The sequence below is a fragment of the Pteropus vampyrus genome, unplaced genomic scaffold, assembly GCF_000151845.1.
Source record: "Pteropus vampyrus isolate Shadow unplaced genomic scaffold, Pvam_2.0 Scaffold145, whole genome shotgun sequence".
Taxonomy (NCBI): Eukaryota; Metazoa; Chordata; class Mammalia; order Chiroptera; family Pteropodidae; genus Pteropus; species Pteropus vampyrus.
Window position 1 is genome coordinate 1,559,900 of NW_011888926.1, and position 23,800 is coordinate 1,583,699.

At 49.5% G+C, this 23,800-nt stretch overlaps 2 protein-coding genes, 1 non-coding gene and 1 pseudogene across 7 annotated transcripts in view; 2 read left to right on the plus strand and 2 right to left on the minus strand.

Annotated features, from left to right (window-relative positions):
* The window catches only part of SREBF2 (sterol regulatory element binding transcription factor 2), a 56,581-nt gene extending 42,719 nt beyond the window's left edge, over window positions 1-13,862 (minus strand). Inside the window, exon 1 of the mRNA XM_011369025.2 lies at window positions 13,623-13,862. Within this exon, the coding sequence (XP_011367327.1) occupies window positions 13,623-13,710 (88 nt within the window). The 5' untranslated portion in view covers window positions 13,711-13,862. The remainder of the gene's footprint in view (window positions 1-13,622) is intronic.
* A 1,641-nt stretch (window positions 13,863-15,503) lies between these two features.
* TRNAI-UAU lies at window positions 15,504-15,576 on the plus strand. The gene has a single exon. It is a non-coding gene; the product is annotated as a tRNA-Ile (tRNA).
* Window positions 15,577-15,585: 9 nt separating this feature from the next.
* On the plus strand, window positions 15,586-15,701 carry LOC111745073 (annotated as a pseudogene).
* Window positions 15,702-17,820: 2,119 nt separating this feature from the next.
* CCDC134 (coiled-coil domain containing 134) overlaps window positions 17,821-23,800 on the minus strand; it is a 14,506-nt gene continuing 8,526 nt past the window's right edge. For 4 of the 5 annotated variants that reach the window (XM_011369026.2, XM_011369027.2, XM_023535932.1 and 1 more), the window contains one exon: window positions 17,821-19,202. In XM_011369026.2, the coding sequence (XP_011367328.1) occupies window positions 19,077-19,202 (126 nt within the window). In that variant the 3' untranslated portion in view covers window positions 17,821-19,076. Of the gene's footprint in view, window positions 19,267-23,800 lie in introns of all 5 variants that reach the window. The other variant, XM_011369028.2, reaches the window with a different exon arrangement.

Genomic DNA, 23,800 nt, shown 5'->3' on the forward strand with positions numbered 1-23,800 from the left:
TTTTTTTAACATAAATTTGAAAAGGGGGTTTTAAGGAGGTATCTCAGGTTGGGTTCCAATTTAATCTCGGAATAAAAGCCAGGTCACACTATGATGCTTAAAAGCAAAAGCAACTCAGTGACAAAGCTAATAGATTTATTTTCTAATTAGAAACCATATTTATGTTTTATTTAAATGTATAGAAAGTGGATAGGACTGAAATTAAATTCATTTCGTACTGACTCTATGCCAACAATGACATAATAGCTACAACTAATGCTTGCCTAGTACTTTACTAAGTACTTGGTACTATAAACCGAGACCAGTATTATTATTCAACTTTACAAGTTAAAATAAGGTTCAAAGAAATTAAATAACTTGCTCAAGCCCCTCATCCCTCCACATAAAAGCTACAAAGTGGCTGGGCCCACATTTGACTTTAGGTCAGTATTCAGGCATGTCCAAGTCTCTCCTCTATGCAGTTTCCCCCTACAGAACAAACATTTCTTGGATTTTACATTTACACTCATCACAACTTGGAAGACGCAAGACAGACCTGGAATGACAATAAAGTAAGGAGAGTTTTGGGGGGTGTGTGGTGGGGGGCACTTATGTACTCCATCTCATTGCTTCCAATATTAAGTTCGATGCTAATGGGAGAGTAATTTCAGGGTAAGCATGCATATAACTGACTCATGGGGGAACAGGGGAGAGATTTTTGCTTGGCTCTTTGTATTTTGTAAGTATACCTTCCCACCCAAATTATTAAGTTTTTCTCCAAATGAGACCTTCTACCTTGACAAGATATCTGTTCCTTTCTAAAAGTCTCTTTTTAAATAACAATAATAATAATAACAATAATCAATAAAGACATATCCCTTAAGACGTGTTCTACGAATATTAACTAGGCCAAACACAAAATTAAATGCCTTCGACTGGCACAGGGTCTGGAAGAGAAACTGTATGAATAGCTGCCAGGGTCGGGTGCTAAGTGTTATGGTCAAAAGAAGAACCTGCTGGAACAGCTAGGGCTTTTCCTGCTTAAAAAGTTTTTGTTGTTGATTTTTACTGCTATTTATCTCATGTTTGTCTGTGAGTATATGTATATTTATATATTTCACATACAAACTTTAAACGTGATTTTTTTAATTGGAAAAGAACTTCATTAGCACTGTTCTAATTAGCATTAGAACTTCATTAGCTGTTTTGCTTTTTAATTAACACTTTGCTGGCAGTTTCTCATATACTGTGTATATAATCTTCAAATTGCCCTGTAAGGTAACTGTTTCAAGCACTCTTCAATGAGTTAATATGTATAAGCACTTGGAAGAAAGCCTGGAACACAAGTTCTTGAAAAGAGATGGTGACGGTGATTATGCAAGAATAAACAAGTCCAAGTCCAAATCCAAAGAGGGAGCAAATGGCATGGTCCCAGGTAGGCGGGCAAGGGCAGCCACTGAGGAAGGGACTTTCTTCTCTCCCGCCTTCCAGGCTCGGGCTCTTCCCACAGCGCCCTGCTCCAGACCTGCTCCAGACGTCCAGAGGTCGCCCCAACAAGCTCACTCCTCTCAGGAGTCCCTCCCTGTGGCTGCCCCGCCTCACAGAGGCTGGCTCTAGAACGCTGCAGTCAACGACCAAATGCCACTACAAGTCCCTGCCCGTGCTAGAGCCCCACCCTGTGCCAGGCCTCCCATCCTTACCTGACACCGGACTGGAGGCACCAGATGGTTGGCACCCACGTTTGAAAGGCTTAATCCATTTATTACTTTGTAAGAGGTCAAGACTAGACTCTCGGAACAATTAAGAAGAAAAAAACCTGAATCAATTAGTAGTAGTAATAATAAAAATGGTATAGTAATTGTTAGCATTTACTGAGCTCTTACTATGTACCGACAATTATGTTAAGCGCTTTGCATTGGTTTCCTCATTTAACTCCCCAAAGCGCTTTGAGGTAGATACTATTATCACCTCCACATCACAGACAGGGAAAGTGAGGCACAGAGAGGTTAGGTAACTTGTCCAGCGTCACCCAGTCAGCAGGTGGTGGAGCTGGGATTTAAAGTCACGCTCTTAGCCAGCATGCTATACAGTGCTCAGCAAGTGCCTCGCTTGCAAATGAGCATGAACACCCCAAGCTCAGGAAGGGAAGGATTTCCCCCTCCCAACTTTTCCAGTACTCCTTGGCCCTCCCTCTGCTCCCGCTCTGCACTGTACTGTTCTCTCTCCCACTTTCCGGGAACAAGAGACTGAAAGTTGAGCAACAGCAGAGTAAGACGCCAAGGAACCGATCCTGCAGAACGCTGTTCCTGATGAGGGCATCGAGTTCCACAAGGCCAGGTGGCACTGTCACCAGTCAGGGACAAGCCTGAAACTGTCCTCCTGGAAACAGAGTCTCCATAGCAGGGGATCCAAACCCTTTTTCAGTCCTTTAAACCATTCAGGAAGGAACGAGGGGCGGTGGAGAGAGAGAAAAAAAGCACGCGCGTTGACAGTGCCCAACAACCCACCATCCTGCCCTCCTATCCGTTACCACACCCCAAATCTCCCTGAGACTATGGACAAAAATACTACTTGCAAAGCAGGTTATTAAATCATGCCACAAACATCCACCCAGCACCTGAGCACTATGCTGGGAGCTGGAAGATCCTGCGTGCCTGGCGTGGGACCCAGCACACACGGACTCCAAAGTGCTGGTTTCCTTCCCACCTCCCAACCTCACAGGGAAGATAGAGAAACCCAACCAACATGGAGTTGTGACAAGGGTGGGGACTGACCAGTGCCTCCCAAAGAAAGGGCAGTCACAGAGTAGAGGAAGGGCTCCTCCATCCTGGCAGGCAGCGGGAGCTGAGCCTAGAAGGCTGGAGAGTTTTCAGAGTCAGAGGGAAGGGTACTGTGGCAAAGGAAACAGTCGGAGCGAACCCAGGCCAGCAGGGAACGTCTTACAAGTTGCCCAGGTGGAGAGAGAGTGGGACAGAGCGGAGACGGAGCTGCTGAGTTAGGCTGTGGAAGGTCTCAAAGGCACCACGTGGCATCTGACTTTCACTTCAGCGGCACGGACAGGCACAGCACACAGAGTGGACATTTGTCACTTCTGCTGGTCTGTCATCCAACCTTCCCCTCCCATTGGCACCCTGAGCTTCCTTTTGGAGAACCCCCACAGGGTGGTCTTGGTGGCAGAGATCACCCTGGTGGCGGGGTTCTGCCCCGGGGCAACCCTCAGCTGCTGAGCCTCCTTTGGTTTCGGCCCATTTTCTAAGTCCTGCCCTCCAGCGTTTCTGGTCACCCTTGCACCACCCTTCCCATGAACTCTGTCTCTGTGCAGGCCAGCCACAGGCAGTGTCTGCTGCTCACCGCCAGCCTCCCGCTTGACACTCGGCACACTGAAGCAGGAGGGGGGCCTGATCCAAACTGTGTGTGACGAAGATCGCATCAGCTGTCAAAGGTGCAGTCTGCAAGTCGCTCACACGCCCCAGGACCCATCAGGCCTTTCGAAAGGGCTGTCTGCTCAGCCTGGAAGACGGCCCCTCTCTTCTCCCACGCCTTTACTCTTAGGATTAAGATGGCTGCCTCACGAGTACCTCTGCCAGAGGCCTTCTCTGATCTCACCTCTCCACTGGGAAGGTGCCCCTCTAGGCGCTGTCCCGGACCTTCCAGATTCAGACCTTTGGGGGTGTACTCTGATGGATTCCACGGCATTTAAAGTTTGAGAACTTTTGTCCTACACCAAACTCTGGCCACGCTGAATCACGTTTCCAGAACAAGCCAAATTATTCTCAATGCTGGTCCGATTCTGTCAAAAACACCCTGCCCCTTCTCCTTTCTAAAACTCTGTTCACTCAGCTGTCACAACTCAGCGCAAATGCCAAAGGCCACGTGAAGATTTTCCTGGTTCCCATCCTCAGTGCTCCCAAAGGGAGTTTGTGTCAGGGTTGCGGCCTCTGGTGTGCTTTGCTTTGTATTGTGACTGGTTGTTTACATGCCAGTTCCTGAAAGCCAGGGATGTTTCATTCACCTCTAATATTCCAGAGAGTCCAGCACTGTGCGGGGAATATAGTGGGTACTTATCTATGCTGAATTAGGTAGAATAAACTTTTAAAATTAAATTTAAAAATTTAAAAACAACTTGTGACCAGAACAGGGGGTCCTACAAAGGCTTCCGGAACCACTCCCACCTCACTCCCACAGGGCAGGAATGAGCAGGGGATCCCGCGCCAAGTTCAACTCCTGATGCCACTTCATCAGCCTGGGAAACCTCGGACAAGTAATTTTCTTTCTGTCTTCGTGTCTCATCTGGAAAATAACACTAAAAATTGAGCATCTGCCTCACAGCACTGTGAGGAGGACAGACGCATCAGAAGGGTTTCTGGAAAGCGCAAGGTCTCACGGGAAAGTTCACGCTTAGGAAGAAGCGTTATTTCCCTTGTAGCTGTGAGATAGAGAGGGCCTGAGCTGAGCAGACACCGCGTAACAAGGCAGTGCCACATCTGGTCCTGCAGCGGAATTTCGTCACTGTTCTAAACCAGACCCTAAACCTAACAGACCAGTCACACAGGGCCAGATGCAGAAGCTAGATTATTAGAGACATTTAGACACATATTAGCAATTCGAAAGGCCTGAGGGATGTAGAAAGAACTCTGTTTTCCAGTTCCTCAGCCCTGCAACGGTTTAGGATTCATTTCTACACAGAGGTTCCCCAGGGAGCCTTACCTTGAGGCCCAGGTGGGACCCTGCTACTTTTTAAAAAATTCCATCATGTCAACAAAGTTTAACCCTTGAATCTCATGGTCCAGAAACCAGGAACACTTTACCTTGCACCCTGTGACTGCTCCTTTGTGTCCCGCTCACCATACCTACACAGGCTCTTTCAAAGGAAAAAAATAAACATTCCAAAACTGTATTCTAAAAAATGGCCTCTTGGTCCTAAGAGTTGTCTTGCAAACTAAAGTTCCTCATTCATTCTCAGGAAGAGTCAAAAGATAATGAGCTCCCGCCCTGTAGCTTTAGCTCGCTAAAGCCTTGCAGCACCTGGATGTAGACGGCCCCAACCCCCACCTTACAGGTGACCAAGGCCCAGAGAGCTGTGGGACCAGGGGAAGTCGCTTTAAATGCCAGCATAGTCTCTGGAGCCTCAGTCCACCAACACCACCTTGTGTTCACAACTCAGGAGCCCCCTTACACACACAGGGATGGGACACGGGTTAGAGGAAGAGTACATGGGTTTTGGAGTCAGACACTTCTGGACTGAGGTCCCCCTTCTACCACTTACAGCTGTGGAGTCTAGGCCTCAGTTTCTTCACCTGTAGCATACTGTCGAATTGGAGAAAGGATTGAAAAGTAAAACCGTATCATGAGACAACCTCACACTGCAAGGGCAGGGACCTTGCTTATCGGGCAGAGCCCAGCACAAAACAGGCCCCGGGTAAGAGTCTGAACTGCCCTCTGACCAGACTCACTGCTGGGCATGTAGCGGGTGCTGCCTATGTGGTTATTTTAAAATCTGGTGAAGGATGGGAAAGCAGAGGTCACTGAAGAGACCGTCAGAAACCAAGGAAGAACAAGATGAGTCTTGTTCACCAGGAGAACACTGGCGTGCCGCGGGATAAATGACAGCATGTCTACGCAGGATCCAGATGAAATGTCCCGTGTTCACTAACAAATACATGCATGCGAGAAGAATTAAACGCGGTGGGAAACAGCTATTACAAGTCGAGGTACAGTCCTGCTCAAGGAATTTATAGAAAGCTCACCTAACTGGTTCAGAAAAACGACCAAGACTGATTCTTTTAAAAGGTCAAAGGCAAGTACTGTGAGAATGAGGCTATTCATAACAAAAGGACATTTTCTAAAATGTATGCAGATTTTGGTGAAGAAGTGGTCTTAAGAGAATAGCAGCGAAAGGAAGCAACTTGCAGAACATCATTTACAGGGATGGGAAGCCCCTCAAAATTTTCATGTGAGGATGCACTGGAACATCAGGGCAGCAAGGGCTGTCGCCATGAAACTGCATGAAAGAGAACTCAGAACAGAGTCCCAGGGAAATGATGTGAAACAAGAAGCCATTTTCAAGTCCTCCAAAGCAGAGGGCTGAAAACAAGGAACTGCTGTACCTCAAGGAGCCATGTTAAAAGTAGAGAGCAAGCACGCCAGGTGAAGGATCATTCTGAGCGACCAAAGCGGCACATGAGTAAGACAGTCACAGCCGCTGAGGTCCTGGGCAAAGGAACGTGTCGGGCACAGGCAGGGATTGCTCAGAAAGCTGGCTGCTGCGCACGGCCCGTGCGGTGGTCTCGAGTAGAGTGAGGAAGCAGGAGGCCAGGACAGAAGGGTCTGGCAGCTCTGGCACTCGTGTGGCAAAGACAGGTAGAATAAAGGAATCAGCGTTTGGACTCTGCCCGGAAGGTGTGGGAAACAGGCCCCCTCCTTCACACTGGTGGGTAACGTCCACTGTAGAGAGCAGTATGACAGGATCCATCTAAACCACAAATGCACAAAGAGCCAGAAGAAAATGTCTGTTCCTGCCCCTTTCTATTATATGATTTATTTCATTTGATTCTTGTATCATCTATGAAAAAAATCTCAGCAATCCCACTGCCAGTCATTTATCCTGAATTTAAACTTGCACAGATTTACAGAGCTATTCGCCACAGCATCGTTCTTAGTAGTAAGACTGAAAACACCCTCAAATGTCCATTAAAAAGGGACTGGATCAATGAACTACAGAGTATCCACAGGATGGAAAACCATGCCGCAGTGAAAAGGACTGCGCAGATCTCTGAGATGTATTAAGTTAAAAAAAAAAAAAAAAAGAGCAAGGTGCGGAAGAACAAAGCTTAGAACGTGCTACCTATTTGTGTAAAAATTAAAAAGGGGGCGAATATGAAGATCCATTCTCGTTATTTGCTTATATTTGTATTAGTAAGTTCTGAAGGAGGTAAAAGAAATTAAAAAATGAATTACTTGTGAGGAGGTGCGGGCTGTGGGCCGTGAACAGATGGTGGGCTGGGAGAAAGACTTTTCCCAGGACTCTCTAGTTTATTTTGCTATATGTATGTACTACCTTTTTGAAAAAATAAAGATATTTTCCAAGTCATAAGTCCCAATCACCACAGTAATTTATAGCACTGGAAAGGTTTTAAAAATGAAAGGGCTACAGCTGGCAGTATGAAAGAGTTGTATGTAACCCAGCTCTTGGCTTGAAGCGTCCTCTTTGGGAAACACATACCAATGAACTGACTCCAAAGCGATCTGCTCATGTGTTCAGAGCAACAGTACTTATGATAATGAAAAACTGCAAATAATGCAAATGTTCCACAGGGCCATGGTATGCAAGTGTTTGCCTATTCAGATGGATTATGTTGGATTACATGGCTATTACACCTCAACTATTTCAACATATAGCAAGCTATAAATGAGAATGCTGTAACAACTTGTGTGTACATCCATAAAGTTCAGACGGAATCCAGAAAGATACAGACAATTTGATATTCACGAAGTGCTATTTGAATAGAGTTACTTGAGAACCTATTTAAATACAAAATTGAGGAGAGAAAAGATCTAGTTGAATGAGAAGCAAAAATGTACTTTTAAAAAAATGGCAAGATGTCAAGCTGAGTATGAGAATGACAGAAGCTTGCTGAGTGAGAGGCAGACAGCGCTTAAGAACGTTAGGCCAAAGGCCGGGGTGTGAATGTAGAGAATGTTTGTCAAGGGTGAGGCCAGACTGACCCTAGAAGGAGGAGAAACCCAAGAGACTGGTTTGGTGGTCTGAGCAACCCCAGAAAACGTGTCCCAGGAAATGAGATCAGGAGCTAAAAATGGGTCAAAAATAAATAAACTGTGAGTAACAGCAGCTCCTCTAACCCAAACATTAGCAACTGTGATATATATTCAAGTGTCAAAACAAAGCTTATGTGTACATGGGTAAAAAGTAGATCTCTGCTTCACCTCACTAAGCAGTTTTTCCAAAGTATAACTCACCCAAGAAACAGGAAGTTGGGGAGTCAGTTTCTACACTTCTCTTTGCCTTGGCCTCCCAGTGGTGTGCTGGCCACACCTTCCCCAACACTCACTGGGTTGGCCACTCCAACTTTCCCAGTGATGTGGACGCCCAGGCTGGGAACGCACCCAACACCCTGAACTTGAAGAGTTTCCTTTCCTCATTAGACATATGTTTACAGAGCACCTCAGTACCAGGTACAGTCTGGGGACTCTGCCAAAGATGGAACCTCAGAGACCCAAGACAGTGCCACCAAAAGGTTCAGGGGCTAGAAGTTCCTTGCAGGCTGGGATGCAGGTATCTGAAATGGGAGCCCTCCAGAGCTCAACAAGCAGGGACAGTGACTGACAGCTCAGTCACATCAGTGTATATCGTCATGGAATCCAGAACACCAAGACAAGATCCTACAAGCCACCCGAGGAGAAAACAGGACACACACAAAGAATCAGGAATCGAAATGGTATCAGATTGCTCAATTACTAGAAGCTAGAAGATAATTAGGCAATGCTTTCAAAATTATGATATAAAATTATGTCCAACCTAAAATTCTAAACTCAGTCAAATTATCAAATTGGAGTGAGGGTAGAATAAAGATATTTTTAGACGGACAAGGTCCCCCAAAATTTACCTCCAATGTACCCTTTCTTATGAAGCTAGCAAAGGATGTGTTCCATCGAAACAAGGGAGTGAAAAAAATAAGAAGGAACAGAGGCTTCAATATCGCCCCCAGGGTGATGGTGAAGGGTATCCCCTGGATAAGTGCAGGACAGCAGACCTGGACAAGCATCAGATGGGGCAAAATAAGGGAGGGCTCCAGGAAAGACATAAACAAAGGCGATAACAGGAATTTACCACCATACTGAGAGTTTCTGTCACAAGATTTATGGCTGAATTAGTTATGGGAACATGAAAAGTAAGCAAGTGAATAAAATGGGGCTATTATAAGCCCTAGGAAAATACAAACAGCCAAATGTAGATAGAGGATCTACCCAAGAGAAATGAAAACATGTCTACACAAAAACTTGTACACAAAAGTGCATGGCAGCTTCATTTATAATAGCCCAAAAAGTGGAAACAACTTAAATGTCTACCAACTGATGAATGGATAAACAAAATGTAGTGTAGTGTATCCGTACAAGGGAACACTGCAGCAACATAGGTGGACCTGGACACATTATGCCACATACTGTATGATTCCATTTACATGAAACATCCAGAACAGGCAAATCCACAAAGTAAATCAGCTCACTGAAAGGTTCATTCAACCTTCTGTGAAGAGAACAGCTGCCTCTACTTGCTCTTCACCCACTCATGACTTCTTTCTGGTTTATCTAGCTTTAGACCCCCTCGTCTGACTGCTCTGTCAAAGGCCGACCTCCTAATTGCCAGATCCCACGACACTTTTCATGCCCTTGTCATCCTTGCTGCCTTCTGCAGCACTGTCTCCATCATCCATTAACCGTTCCTTGAAAAGCTCACCTCCCATTCCTTCACCTGATCTGGTCTCCTGGCTCCATCTTTTCCTCCTATTTCACCCCATCAACAAGAACTACTCCTCCATCTCCATTCCCAGTTTTGACTTTCTCCTGAGTATCTGCTTCCCATTTCCTAATGGAAGAACCCCACCCCCTTCATCCACCTCAATTTCAGCCCATTTAAAACAAATTTTTCATCATCTCCCCAAAACAGCTCTTCCTACTGGCTTCTGAACCCTCCCAAGGCCCCAGGATCCAAACCTTGATGGGAATCTTAGAATTCCACCCCTGCTCTGCCTCCAGAGGCCATGTCTCATCATGTCTGGCAACTTACACAATGGTCACTTCCTATCCAAGTCCCACCACCCCCCATCATCTCACGCCCGGATGGATGGCTGCAGTTCCCTTCTGATTGGTCTCCCTGACTCCAATCTTCCTTGCCCATCACCACAGTTGAATTTTCTTAAAATCCATGATTAATGTGTGATCACCCCGCCTGAAAACCCTCAGCAGTTCCCTCCCTACATTGCACAGAACACCTGAGCCTGGTGTGAAGCCTCCGCACAATGTGGCTCCAACTCGCCACGTCTCAGTGCTTATCCTCTACTGTTTCCTTACGCACACCACATATTCCAAGAACTCACTTGCAGTCATTTATTTTTTGATTATTCTCCCACGTGCTTGTCATGCTGCTTCCGCCACCCAACCAGCAAAAAAGCCACCTCTACGACTATGCCTTTCCTGGTATCAGTGAAGATTCTGCTTTTCTGTCTTTCCAGAAGACTTATCACAGTGCATGAGGCCCTGTCTCATAACACAGATACCTACCACAAAAGACAGTGTCTAGATCAGGGGTCCCCAACCCCAGGGCTGTGGACCGGTACGGGTCTGTGGCCTGTTAGGAGCAGGAGGTAAGTGGCAGGCAAGTGACCAAGCGAAGCTTCATCTGTGTTTGCAGCCTCTACCCAGCGCTAGTATCATGGCCTCAGCTCCACCTCAGATCGTCAGGCATTAGATTCTCACAGGAGCACCAGTCCTTGGTCCAAAAAGGTTGAGGACCACTGCTCTAGATATTCTATAATCAAAGGCCTGGTGGCCTAGGACAACAGAGCATTCTGCAGTGAGACAAGGCCCTGAAGATCAATTAACACACGTTTTGTTGGGCCTACAGCATGTTTCTTAAAAAAAGAAAAAAAAAGAAAAAAAGGCCAGCATTAAAAATCTGGATATTTTGCACAAAAATCCAGACTTGGGCACACCCTGAAAAAGAAGTAGGAAAGGGAGGCCTCCCCCGAAAGGCCTCCCTTGCCTACTCCCTTGCCTGCTTTGGCTATCAGTCACTCTATAACGTGGCCCCATTTTATTTTCTTCACAGAGCCCTGCCCAAAGTGTTCATTTATTTTTTTTTGTTCAGCTTATGTTTTCTCCCTCAAGAACTAACGTTTCCTGAGAAAGATGAGACCTTGTGTGTCTTGTTCAAAACTATTCTCGGCATTCTGTCCATTACGAGGGGTACTTAGAGGTCACTCAAGAGATGTGAATGAGTAAATGGAGGTGGCCTCCTTGGGCCCACATCCTTGAAGGACACTAATGGATTGCAGCAGGGCCAACGATGCCAAATGAAGGATTCCTGCCCACTGTTTGCCCCTCTTGGGGACAGGCTAGAGCTGTCCAAGTTGTAACTATCCCCTCTCCCTAACCAGACACATACAAAAGTATATGTATCCATACCCAGAGTCTCTTCTTCCTCATATGACTGGCTCCTAGAAGCATCTGGGCTGGACACCCGTGATCTAATCCAACCCCAGGGACTGTGTCTGGTACTACTTAGAATCCACATTCAGGCACTCCACAAACATTAAATTCTAGGTGCAAGAAATACAATGTGAACGAAACAAAGGCCTTTGCCCTCATGGTACTGACATTCTGGAGAGGGAATGGATGGGTAAGTACTCAGGGATATCTGTGTCTGCAGACCTTCAGCTTGCCCAACTTTTCTTGTCCTCTAAGGCCCAGGTCAAGGGCCACCTCCTTGGTGGAGAATTCATGGTAAGCCAGACCTCACCAAGCTCCCTCAATGTGGACTTTATCTTACTGTTCTGCACAGTTGTGAGCTGTATTATGCTCAGCACCACAGTTTTACTGTTATTCATCTCAAGCACCATGAGGCCATAAAATTCTTTCCTATCTTTCATGTTCCCTACAGCTCGGAAACCACAACTGGCACTTGAATACTTGTTAACTAATTGAAGACAAGGAGCCACTTTCCCTCAAAATCTGGTATGAGGACCTATGAAGCCACTGAACCACTGTGGTAGTTTCCAGATGTATATTTCACTCAGAAATCTATGGTGATAAAGTTAATATACATGACCACTAAGTAATTTAACACATTACAAATTAAGACAAATAGGGGCCGACTATGGAATGGGAATATGAAAAGAACATGAATTTCTTTGTATGAGCCTTCTGGTGGGCAGCTTCAAACATACTTCTTACAGGCTGTGTGACCATGGGTAAATTAATGAACAGCCTTGGGCCTCACTTTCAGGATCTATGAGAGGGGATGAGCATGGTATAATGGTACTCTCTACCTGATGGAACTGTTAAAGGCTGAGAACATTAATGTAATGTAATGAGTACTTAACACAGGCCTACAGGCCTGGCTTGGAAGTGCTCAAACACAGTAGCTGCCCTTGTTAAGTTCCTAAACGCACCCTCCCCCATTTGTTAACACATCGCTGCATTTAGGAGCACTGACTGGAAAAGTCTGTGGTTGGATTGGGGCTGCAGTGAAGGGTCTGACCACAGTGCAAGGGTGACCAAAAATGGAAAGCAAGGACATGCCAATGGGTAAAACATTATAGAAACAAAATGAAAAAATGTGGAATTGGTCCTTTTCAACTAACTGCTGCCACTTATCTCTTCTCCTAGAAGAGACTCTTCTGCTGTTTCAGTTTCTTCATCTGTCCAATGGGGATGCAGCCATCATACCTGCCTGCAAGGCTGTACTGATCTTGGACTTTGTAAAGTCATGAGCACAATGCACCTGAGTAACTGCTTAAGAGCATGGGTTTTGGACCATCCTAAAGTGAATGACCTTACAAGTTAACATCAACTGGAAAATAGAAGAATATCTATCCTGTAAAATAGAAGAATATCTATCTCATGGGATGGTAGTAAGGGATAAGTGAAACAATATAAATTATTTGGGGCCTAGAACATCAAAAGGGCCCACTTATTATTATTATAATTACTAACCCATTCATTGGACTTATCCCCAAGGGTCAGGTGGAAGCCTGATGTGACACCAACTCTGGCCCAGGAACTGGGCTTTGTAACCAGCTGGGTGACCTTGGGCAGGTTGCTAACCTTCTCCAAACTTTGGTTACCCGTGGTAACAAAATGAGAACATTGCAAGAGAGGATCCCTGGGCTCCTATTCGCTCTTGCACCGCGTCGTTAGTAATGCCAGAACAGAGCCAACCCGCTCCCCACCTTGTCCCTGACGGGCCACAACTCAAAAATTCCTGCTGCTCAACTCCCTTTGTAGCGCGACAACAGGAACGCCCATGTCTCCATTCCGGAGATAGACGTCCACACTCCGCCGCCACCGGTCGCTTCATCAGCAACTTGCTTCTGCAACCGCTCGCTGCCCAAAGTTTCGAGAGCGACGGGAGACCCAGCCGTGGGTCAAACCCAAAAGACCAGGGCTGGGGTCGCTGAGCCTGGGGGCCCGGTCCCGGGAATGCCAAAGCCACCCCCGCAGCCGGGTGAGGAGTGACAGGTGCGACGCGGAGCCACGGGCGACGGGAGAGCGGGACCTGGGGCGGCGCATGTGGGCGCGCGAGGGAGCCGGCGGCCACGCGCTCTCCTCAGGTCGCTCCCTACCGACCCCCGCGACGCCCCCAGCTCTGCGCTACCGGCCTCACGACCCTCGCTCCGGTTAAAGACATATGGCGCCGGGAGCAGATCCCATGGCCTTCCCGAGCGGAGAAGCCAGGCTGGGGTTCAAATCCGCAGCGCCCGGAAAGGCTGGGGATCGCTGGGGCGACCGCGCGTGCGGCGCGAGCCGGAGCTCGGGGCGGGGGGCGCACGTGCACCCGCGCGCGCCGCCGTAACCCCTTCCTCCCCGCGCGCCCCCGCACTCCCACCCACTCACCCGCCACTCACCGTCGATGTCCCCCAGGGTCAGCTCGTCGCCAAGCTCCGTGAGCGTCTCCATGGTCTCCAGACCACCCAGCTCGCCGCTCTCGTCCATCGCTCGGCTCCGCGAAGAGGCCTCCCTGTGGTCCCGCTCAGGGAGATGCGGGGTCAGTGCCGCCGCCACCACCCATGACACCCCCGCCCGGTACCGCCTCACCGGCCGGTGCCACCCTCCGCCATGTTTGCAGCGCGCGGGAGGGGCGGGGCGGGATTCCCCCACCCCGACCCGCGCCTTCTGCGGCCCCGCCCCCAGGCCGCGCGCACCCCTGTTTGTTGTCAATGAGACCAGGCCCGTCATAGCCAATCGGCGCGCGAAGCGGCGCGTGGGGTGATGGCGCGTCATCGATCAGCAGCTCAGATTTGCATAGTGAGGTCCCTCCTCTCGCGGTCTCGTAGCGAATGCGAAGAGGAGCCTTCTGGTTTTAAGCCCAACCTCCTTCTCCTCGTTTAAAGGGGCCGCTCTCTATTCTGCTGGGTCTGCTCCGCAAGCTACGCCATCCACTCGCCAAGGTCTAAAGGGTTAACACGCTCCCGGCCCGCGGGTCGCCCCCTGGAGCAAGCTGTGAGCACATTACGTCACCTTCCCAGCGTGCTCCCCCCACCCCACCCCGGCCCTGCCTGCCTGGGAGAGCGGGTAGAATCAAATCTGGCCCCGGAACGGTGGGGCCCGGAGGAGTCTCAACACTGTTCAAGTCGCGTCCCTCCCGAGCCCCTTACAGAGGCTGAAACGGAGGCTCGACGTGACCGCGAGCCGTCCAAATGCAGAGCGCAGTGATCACCTTTGCTGCTTTGCTCCTACGGCGACCGCGTGCTTCTTCCTAAGGATCTCTTGGCACGTCCCTCAGAAACCGCCAGCAGATCTGTAAAACAATGCCAGGGGCCGGGCGACCACTGGCCTCCTGAGGCGGGACCCAGGCACGAGCATTTTGACAAAGTTCTGCAGGGATTCTGACACGCAGCCCACTCAGATTCCCACTCCTTCAAGCACCACACTGCCCCATCTTGCAGCTCGTCACGATGTAAACAACTGTGCAAACTTCCAGGAATTTATTCTAAGGAATAAAAAGTATGAGTGCTCAAAGAAGTGTGTTCAAAGCTGTTCATCCCAACGTCCTCTAACTGGGAAGCCTTGTAACGAAGGCATTGATGAATAAATTTTAACCATACGATAGAATACCATGGCATCATTAAACATTACCTACGTAAATATGTATCTGCCGACAAAGGCTTTGGCAATATATTGTTAAAAGGGAAATGTTTCCTGTGAAGGTCAAGACTTAGGAGCTCACGGGCTGTATGGACGCAGACATACCCACCCGCTTATGCACTGAGTGCCCTCAGGCTGTTAGGTAACCGTTCTAAGCCTTAGTTTTGTCATCTCTAAATAGGAATAGTGCCCCCTCACAGTTGAAGATTCAGTGAGATCTGCACATTCATTTGATATTTATTGAACACCTCTGTGGCAGGCAAACAGTCCCTGCCCTCTGAGAGCTTCCAGTCTAGTGAAAAGACAATTAAACATAAAAACCTAAGGAAACCTAAAATTGAGGTGAGAACTGTCTAGTGTAGCCAGGACATGGACAAGGGCCAGCCAGCATTTGGTGTATAACCTGACATATAGTAAGTCCCCATATAAGGTAGCTATTGTAATCGAAAAAAAATGGAGATCTATGTGATCATGAGAAGGGCAAAAAGGATGGAGGGCCCACCAGCAAAGGGTCAGTCATGGTTATAAGAATGGTGATTTAGGGTGAATTTTACCTTCTTGGTATTTCAGTATTGAGTCTTGTGCTCTACCTAGAGTTAGCCAGGCAGCTCCAGTATTGTTTAAAACTTTTTATAGGACATGGTTCCATAGTGTAGCGGTTAGCATGTCTGCTTTATATGCAGAAGGTCCTGGGTTCACACCCCAGTGGAGCCACAGTCTGTGGTCTAGGGCCACACCACCCTGAACAAGGCTGATGTCTGATCTCGGAAGCTAAGCAGGGTTGGGCCTGGTTAGTACTTGGATGGGAGACCACCTAGGCAGACTAGGTGCTGTAGGCAAAAATAATAATTTAAAAAAAAACCTTTTATAATGAACTTATATAACAAATAGTCTTATTTTGGGGAAGAAAGACAAGAATGTTCTTCTCATTGTTTACTTTCAGGAAAGCAAACCCTGATGTCCTACTCTGGACCGAGCACTAAGCTGGACAGTGCCATCAACTGCACCTCTCAGTGGCTCTCATGGGGCTCCCCACACTGGGTGTGTGTGCATGTGTGACTGTCTGCTGGCCTACCATGACTCTTTCTGATCCAGTGCCCTCCCATCCCACAGCCTCAGTAACTCCCTGAAGAGTGCTGCCTGAGCACCAGGGCAGGAAGGTGGGCACTCCCACGGCTCCCAGCAGGACCTGCCAGGCCCTGGTTCCTAGCAAAGCGGTCTGAGGGGGCAAAGTGAAGGGTCAGTAGGAACTGTGAAAGAAAGGTGGTGGCACTGGAACCAGCCTCAGCAAAACACTGACATTCTCCCTCTGGTCCTGAATCTCACCTAACTGAACATGACTTCCAGCTGGCACCTTGACTTGGCTGGGAGAACTGAGGCTGGTCCCAAAGAGAAAACAGCGTCAGACAAGTCACTACTCAGGATCTGAAAAGGGAGGGTCCGGACTAGATGATCGGACACCCACCAGGGCCTGGGCACCTAACTACAGGTCATAGAAGGGAGTGCTGCATGTTTTTTCATTTACTACTTTTGATGCCTCCTCTTTTGGGCCTTTTTTCACAGTACTTCCCCTCCCCAAGTCTTTCAGGAGTCAATTCAGATATCAATTCCTCCAGGATTAAGCAAGAGCATGTACACCATGGTTTACAGAGGTGAGGCTTCTGGGTAGAAATAACAAGTTTGGTTTGGGATAAGCTGAAATGACTGAGGGTTATCCAATGGCAAGAGAGTTTAAGTGCCGTCTGCTTTGTGGTCTGAGGATGCAACTGTCAAGAAAAAAAAGCAGGAGAGACAAGACCAAAAAAACACTTCATTTAAGGGGAAGGTGAGGAAAGAGGGATCAGGAAGAGACAGCGCAGATGCAGACCAAGGGCAGAGACCCAGGACAACACGGTGACCCAAAAGCTTGGGCAGATCTTCTCAGGAGGAAACTATCAATAGCATCTCTCTGCAGGCAGTGACTGGGGACCTGGAGGAAGATGTGGAGGTGAGATAAGGAGGGAGAAGGGCTGGGGACCAGGAAGGTTTTGTCCCCAGGGGACATCTAGCAATGTCTGGAGACATTTTGGTTGTCATAACTAGGAGGATTGCTACAAGCATCTAGCAGGTAGAGGCCAAGAATGCTGCTAAATATTCTACAACACAGGACAGCCCTCCTCACATACATAACGAAGAATTATCTGGCCCCAAATGTAAGAAACCCTGCTTTAGAGCATAATGGGGAGCTCCCAGACTGTAGGGGAGCTCGCAGACTGTAGGGGTGCCTCAGATTGGGCCTGGAAATTCGACAGACAGGAACATCCAAAACCATGCTGAAAACACCGCTGAAAACATCACTGTTTCCAGTGCTGCGCACCCCTGGAGCAGGTCTGGCCACTAGGAACTCCCCCCAACCCTGCCTGCTGTCCCCGGTATCTGTGGCCACTGCCTATACCAGCACCATTCACAGGCTGGTGCATCTGGTTGGTGGCATTTCCGTCACTTTACTGAATCCTAGGGGCAAGGAAGCTGAACAAACAGTACTCTGAGGCCTTTACAGCGCGCAGCAGGGGAGCTGGGGAGACTGCCTGCAGTAACACTCAAGGTGGAGGAGTTCTGAGAACAAGTGACCACAACAGTCAACAATGCACCACAGGGAAGGAGAGAGGGGGAGAGCAGGTTGGCACTGTTTGTTTTTCTGAAGGTGTCAGATGGGAAAACTTGGGACCATTTGAAAGAGGAGAGGAAGTTATCAACCAAGACGGAGAGGCTGAAGGTATGGAAGGAAGAGCCTAGGAGGACAGAAGTGTCAGACAGGAAAGAGGTGAAAACAGGTAAGACTGGTCCCTTTCTTGGCTGTGCATACAGTGGGTGCTCAGCAAATCTATGGGACAAAGACACTATCAGAGGAGGGTCCGGTCCTGTCCCTGAGAAGCCAGGCCCCAGCCTCCGAGAAGAAGTTCAGGGCTGGGCAAGCAGTTCGGACATTATCAAATTTATTTTGCCAGTGAAGCCACAAACAGAGAAGGGGTGGGCCAGGGTTGCTCAGCAAGTCTGATGGGCTGAGACAAGTCTGGTCTCCCTTGGGCTCTGTCATGGTGGGGGTGGGGGGGTGGGGCGGAGCTGTTCCTGGGATGATTATATCTCTCCTCTTTTAAGAGGCAGACAGACTCTGGCTTGGCAAAGTCACAGACAGAGCTAGAATTCCCACCAAAGCCTCTCCCTCCTCTGCCCAGGAAGATCATGACTAAAGGGCAGCTGCCCACTCAGGACTTCTGCTTGCATACCTCCTGAGCTGGGGAGCTCACTCTCTGACCAATCCAGCTTGGAGCAGCCTGGCCATTACAAAGCACAGCCTTCTGCAGAGATGCAGCCTGTCCCCCTGCAGCCCCCACCCACACAAGTCGAGGGCCTCCCAGCACTGCCAGAGAGGACAAGTTGACTATTTCTGTGGCTGTTCAATGACTGTACCCAGATAGCTGAAGACAGAGATCATGTTGCTCCAAGGTCATCTGGGATTAAATACCCTCCCAGGACACTTCTGGTCCCTTCCTAACACGGACCCTTCGTCAAGGGCAGTGCTGAGAAAGGATTAGGAGACCTAAGCCAAGCTCCTCTTTCGCTGCCCCGCCAGGGGCTGGAGCTCCCCAGATGAGACGGGAACATCCTCTAAGGTGCTCTCTACATCTCTGAGGGCCCCTGGTCCCCCAACCCAGGCCCCTTGCCACCTACCTCATAAAGGGCCTCACAGCTACCTGAGGCCCAAACTAGGGTTTGCTGACCCAGAGGGTTTGCTGGCTTTTATTGTGTCTCCGTTGGAGGCTAGAACTTGTGCCAGGTGGCTCAGTGACACAGTGGGGTCAGCAGCAGGCGTGGCACCTCCACACATGGCTCAGCGCCTGGTTCTGCTACCTCCCCATGATGGGCAGCAGCCAGCCGGCCAGCAGTCCTAACCCACCAGGAGGGTTCAGCCCTGGACTCCTCCTGCCTCTCTCAGCATCTCCACAGGGTTAGGTCTGCAGCAAAATGTCCTCTGAAGGTCCCCTTGAAGCCCCCTCCAGGAGGAAATCTGGCCTGCCGTCCAGTCCCTTTAGCTGGAGCTAAGAGCCAGCTCCAGGGAGCCAAGCAAACGTGGCCTCCCCCTCACAGGGGCTGGCTCTCGCCACCAGTCAATGCCGCTGCACTTTAGCCACGCTGCCTCCTCCTGGCCCCTTGGACCCTGGGCTGCGACAGGGCTATAACTCGGACTGCGATCGTGAGATCCGCGGGCCTTTCCGGATCTCTTTCCGCTTCTCCTCTTTCTTACGGCGTTTCTCCTCTTCTCTCAGGGCCTTCTGGAAAGGGTCGGTGCTGGAAATGAACTGAGGGCAAGAGCAGAGTGGTCTGATTTAGTCCGCTGGCAGCAGTTTACTCTGAGCCAGGCCGCTGTGGGGACAGAAAGGTTGCTTAGACACAGATCCTGTCCACAGGGAGACTGCAGACATGGAGATAATTAAATGGGCTTGGGGACAACTGCTGAGAGGGTCCTGAAAGATCAGCAGAGGCCTGACAAGCAAACAGGGTGAGGGAAGGAGAACATTCCAGGCAGAGGGACAGGTAGGTGCCAATGTGTGAGCCTGCACAGGCATCATAGAAACAATAAACAGACTTCTCCAAGGGTGAAGGTGCCTGATAACCACATATGGGCTCCAAGCCCTGGCTGCCACTCTTGTGGAGGGAGGATAGCCAGAGAGAATGAGAGATAGCAGGCATCCTGTCTATGCAAGAGGTGCACAGGAAACAGGCAGGTCAGATCCTGATCTGTAAATTGACAAACCCTGAAAAAGGGGTGGGAAGAAGAGAAGATGACGGTACCCAGGTTCATGGCTTCCATAGTGGGCGGACAGTGGTGTCCGGTAGATGGGACACAGGGCGAGCAGGGGTCGGAGGAGAGTGAGGACTTCAGTGGGGGCATTCTTCCAGAATGACCCCCAGACCCTGTCCTCTCCCTCTGCTCTCTTCAAACCTATGACTTGTTATGTCTGTATGGTCAGTTACTCCTCAAATTCACACCTCCATAACTAAACGCCTGCCTGGCACCTTCACTAGGATGTCCCGAACATGCTCCCAACTTGGCATGGCTCTATCTCCCCAAAACCCAGTCCCCTTCCAGCGTCCCTGTCCTCATGAACAGTGGTGCCCCGCGCCCCAGTCTAGGCGAGTAGGGAAGCCACTGAAGAGCCCCCACCCTTCACCAGATACCCCTCTGTCTTCATAGAGTCCATCATTAAGGCCTGGCTCATTTTAACTCCTAAGTCTCTCTCAAGCCCACACACTTCTGTCTCTTCTATCACTACCCCCATCACCACCCCCGCCCCTCTCCCAGTGACTCTGACGGCCTCCCAAGGTCTCACCACACCTACTTTGGTCCCTCTTAAGCCATTCTCACTGCAGCCAGATCTTTTCAAAATGCAAATGTGACCATGTCATACTCCTGCTTAATCCCTTCCATGACTCTCTATGACTCTAAGGGTAAAGTTCCACACAGTTGCATCTGCAGGGCTACCCTGCCCACCTCTGTTCCTCCCTCACACTCCCCGCCTTTTGGTTCTTGGATTCCGTTTTCTCCTACTTCTAGGCCTCTGTACATGCTGTGATCCAGACCCAGAATGCTTTCCAGCCCCCGCCTTCTTTGCCACATCAACTCCAGCTCAACTGTCACACCCTCTGGGACCTGCCCTGACTCCTGGCGAGGGTAGGAACTGCCTCCTCCAGTTCCTTCTCAACGCCTCCCTTGTGATCACCTGCTTCGTGTCTGCCATCCCCACTGAATAGGACAGGAGGGTAGTGTCTGACATTGCTCACTTGGCCATGAGCCCCTAGCACAGGGCCTGCCTGGCTTGTAGATGGCATTCAATATGTATTTTTTAAGTGGATGAATGAATCATGTTAGAATATGAAATACAACAGTACTCAAAATTCAGGGAGCTATGCTATAACGTACACCTATTTTATTCGTTCTTAGGGCAGATTTGACAAATGTTTGATCAAGGTAGATATTAAAACAAACTAGGAGCTCCACCTTGTGGAGTAATCTACCTATCACATTAGATTGAGCCATGAAATCTGGAAGATGGGCTGAAAACAAAGAAGTGTGACCCAGAGGGGGTGAATGATATGTTCAAGTCACACAGCAAGTGGGAGGCCCAATTGGGACCAGCCCCCAGGCCTCCGACCTCTCTGCACAGTGCTTCCCCCACCACACTCTGTCTTCTAGCCCTATGAGTTAATTTTGATTCTCTTAGGAGAGATGAGGAGCTGGGAGACCCCTCAGGCCACCCCCATGCCCTCTGGCTGGGGACGGGCAAGTCAAAAGATCCTGGTTCCTCAGCCCCAGCTGGCTCAGCCTCAGCAGGGGAGCCCAAATCTAGCTCGGGCAGAAGAGAAACACTGCCCATCCCTTTCCCGGAGGATCCCTTTCCCACTAGGCCTGGTTAATGCCCACTTTAAGTTCCTGACACTAAACTCAAGTGAGCCCTTAATGCTGCCTGGCAATCCACACCCCAGCCAGTCCTATGCCTGCACCATCAGTTCCTCCCTAAGGGGGCATTCCCATCAAGATGCAAACATGCCATAATCTCTCCCATCTGACTAAATTCTCCTCAAAACCACACCCTCTTCCAACTCTTCCATCGGTCTGCTCCCCTAGAAAACAAACTCTTCAAAAGGGCTGTGTGTACTTCCTGCGTCCAATTCCTTTCCTCTCATTCTCTCGAAATCCAATCTTTTGTCTGCAGCCCTCCACCAAAACAGCTTCCATTAAGATCCCTAATGGCCTCCGTGTTGCTAAAATCCAGTGACCAGTCCTCAGGCCTCATCTTCCTTGACCTTCCAGCAGTGTTGACAGGCCCATCACTCCTTCCTGTAACTTTCCTCACGTGGCGTCTGGGAAACACCTTTCTTAGGTTTGCTACTCTTGTGCTGACTGCACCTTCTTGGGGTTGCTAGTTCCTCCTCATTCATGACCCCAACCTCTAATTGCAGCCACATTGAAGGCCTCAGTCCTTACACTATTTCTCTATCTCTATCTGCCTCAAGGCCCCCCCCCCCCAGGGTGATGGTGTCCAGGGTGATGGTGATGGTGATGGTGGCCACAGCTTTTGATATTTTCTTTGTATGCATGACTCACATTTGAACTTGAGTTTTAACTTTTCCCCTGAAATCTAGAGCCCTATAGCCAACTGTGTCCCCGCCATCCTCAATCAGATGCTCACCAGGTCCAGAAACAAAGTCTTGATCCCCAATCCAGCCCTCAACCTGCTCCTACCATGGTCTGCACATTTTAGAAAATGGCAGCCCCATTCCTCCACATGCTCAGGCCGACAATCTTCACGTCATCCTTAATGCTTCTCTCAGTCCGTATCTGCTTCCTTAGCAAACTCTATTGGCTGTGCATTCGAAACAGGAGCAGAATCTCACCATTTCTCACCAGCCACACTGTGTCACCCAGTTCAAGCCACCATCCACTCCCAAATGGAAAAGCACAGCAGCCTCACCAGTGTCCGTTTCCACCCTGGTCCCCAGACTATTCTCCACACAGCAGCCAGGCTGACCCTTTAAAGGGGTAAGTCAGAGCCCGTCACCCTGCTCTCGGAGTAAATGCCAATGCCCCTGAGAAGCCCTGCAAGGGCCTTGGGACCTGGCCCACAACTCTGATCGTGCCTCCTCGCACTCCTCACCCCTCCAAATAAGCTTCCTCAGGGCCTTTGTGCTTGCTGCTCCTTCAGCCTGGAATGTTGTCCCCCCGGATTATATACTGGCTCCCTCATTTCCTTCAGGTCTTCTCAATAAGAATCTGTGTCCAAGTCACGCAAAATAGCGACTGTACCTCCACTGTACCCTGGAACTCCTTAACTACATTCCCCTGCTTTTTTCTCCATAGCCCTCATTGCCACCTACCATAGTATATATTTTTTATTGACTATCTCCTCCAACAAGAATGCCACTCCCAGGAGAGCAGGGCTGGTCTGTTTCTCTAGTGGCCAGGATTCTGTAGGTGCTCATTAAATGCTTAATGAGTAAATATGCTATGCCTCTGAGCCCCTGTTGAAGCTAGTCCCTCTGTCTGGAAGATATTCCCTGAGCTGGTCCACCTGGCAACACTTACTCATCCCAGAGCCTCCACCACCTACCTGTAGAGGCTGGGTCAGGCTCCCCGTCAGGGCTCCCACGGCTCACCACTTCCACTGGCACAGTGATCATGCTGGATTGGGACCGTGTTTCCCTGCCGCCAGCCCCATCTAGACAGGGACGGCAGCCAGCACAAAGCCTGACACAAGTTGTCTCTAGCGATGGCTATGTACAAAGTAGGAGAGGACTCCCAGAACACTCGCCAGTGTAAAGGGAGCATCTGAGGGGAGCTGAGCAAGCCTGGGTTCTGCGGGTAGACAGGTCCGTGGTAGACATCGAAAGTGAGGAAAATCTTGGGTCTGCCTCCAGCCAGTGAGGAGAGTATGTTGCTGCTATAGTATGTCCAAGCAGAGCACATCACGATGCAGCTGAACCAGATCTCCCCTGGCGCCCACTCTCTCTGCGGTGCATGCTCTCACCCTCCCAGTTAAGAGATGTCTGTGACCTGCAGGGTGAGGAGAGCCAGCACCACAGCAATAAAGCCTCCCTGTGGACACGTTCTCCTTGGGAAAGGCAATCTACCATAGCCTTGAGCATCCCTGCTGGGTACACCAAGGACCCAGCCCTGACTGTTCCTTACCCGGGGTACTTATCAGGGTTGTGACTGCAGCAAGCAACGCTGGGGAAAGTGTCATCTCGATTTTACATGAAGAGGTGGTGGCTTCCCTAGTTGGGAAAACTATATCCCCAACTCTGCTGCCTGAAGTAAAGCCACTGCCTCAACAAGGTACTCTACTCAGAGATTACCCTAAACACTCAGGCCTGGTCCACTGATAGTTCAGCTGAATTA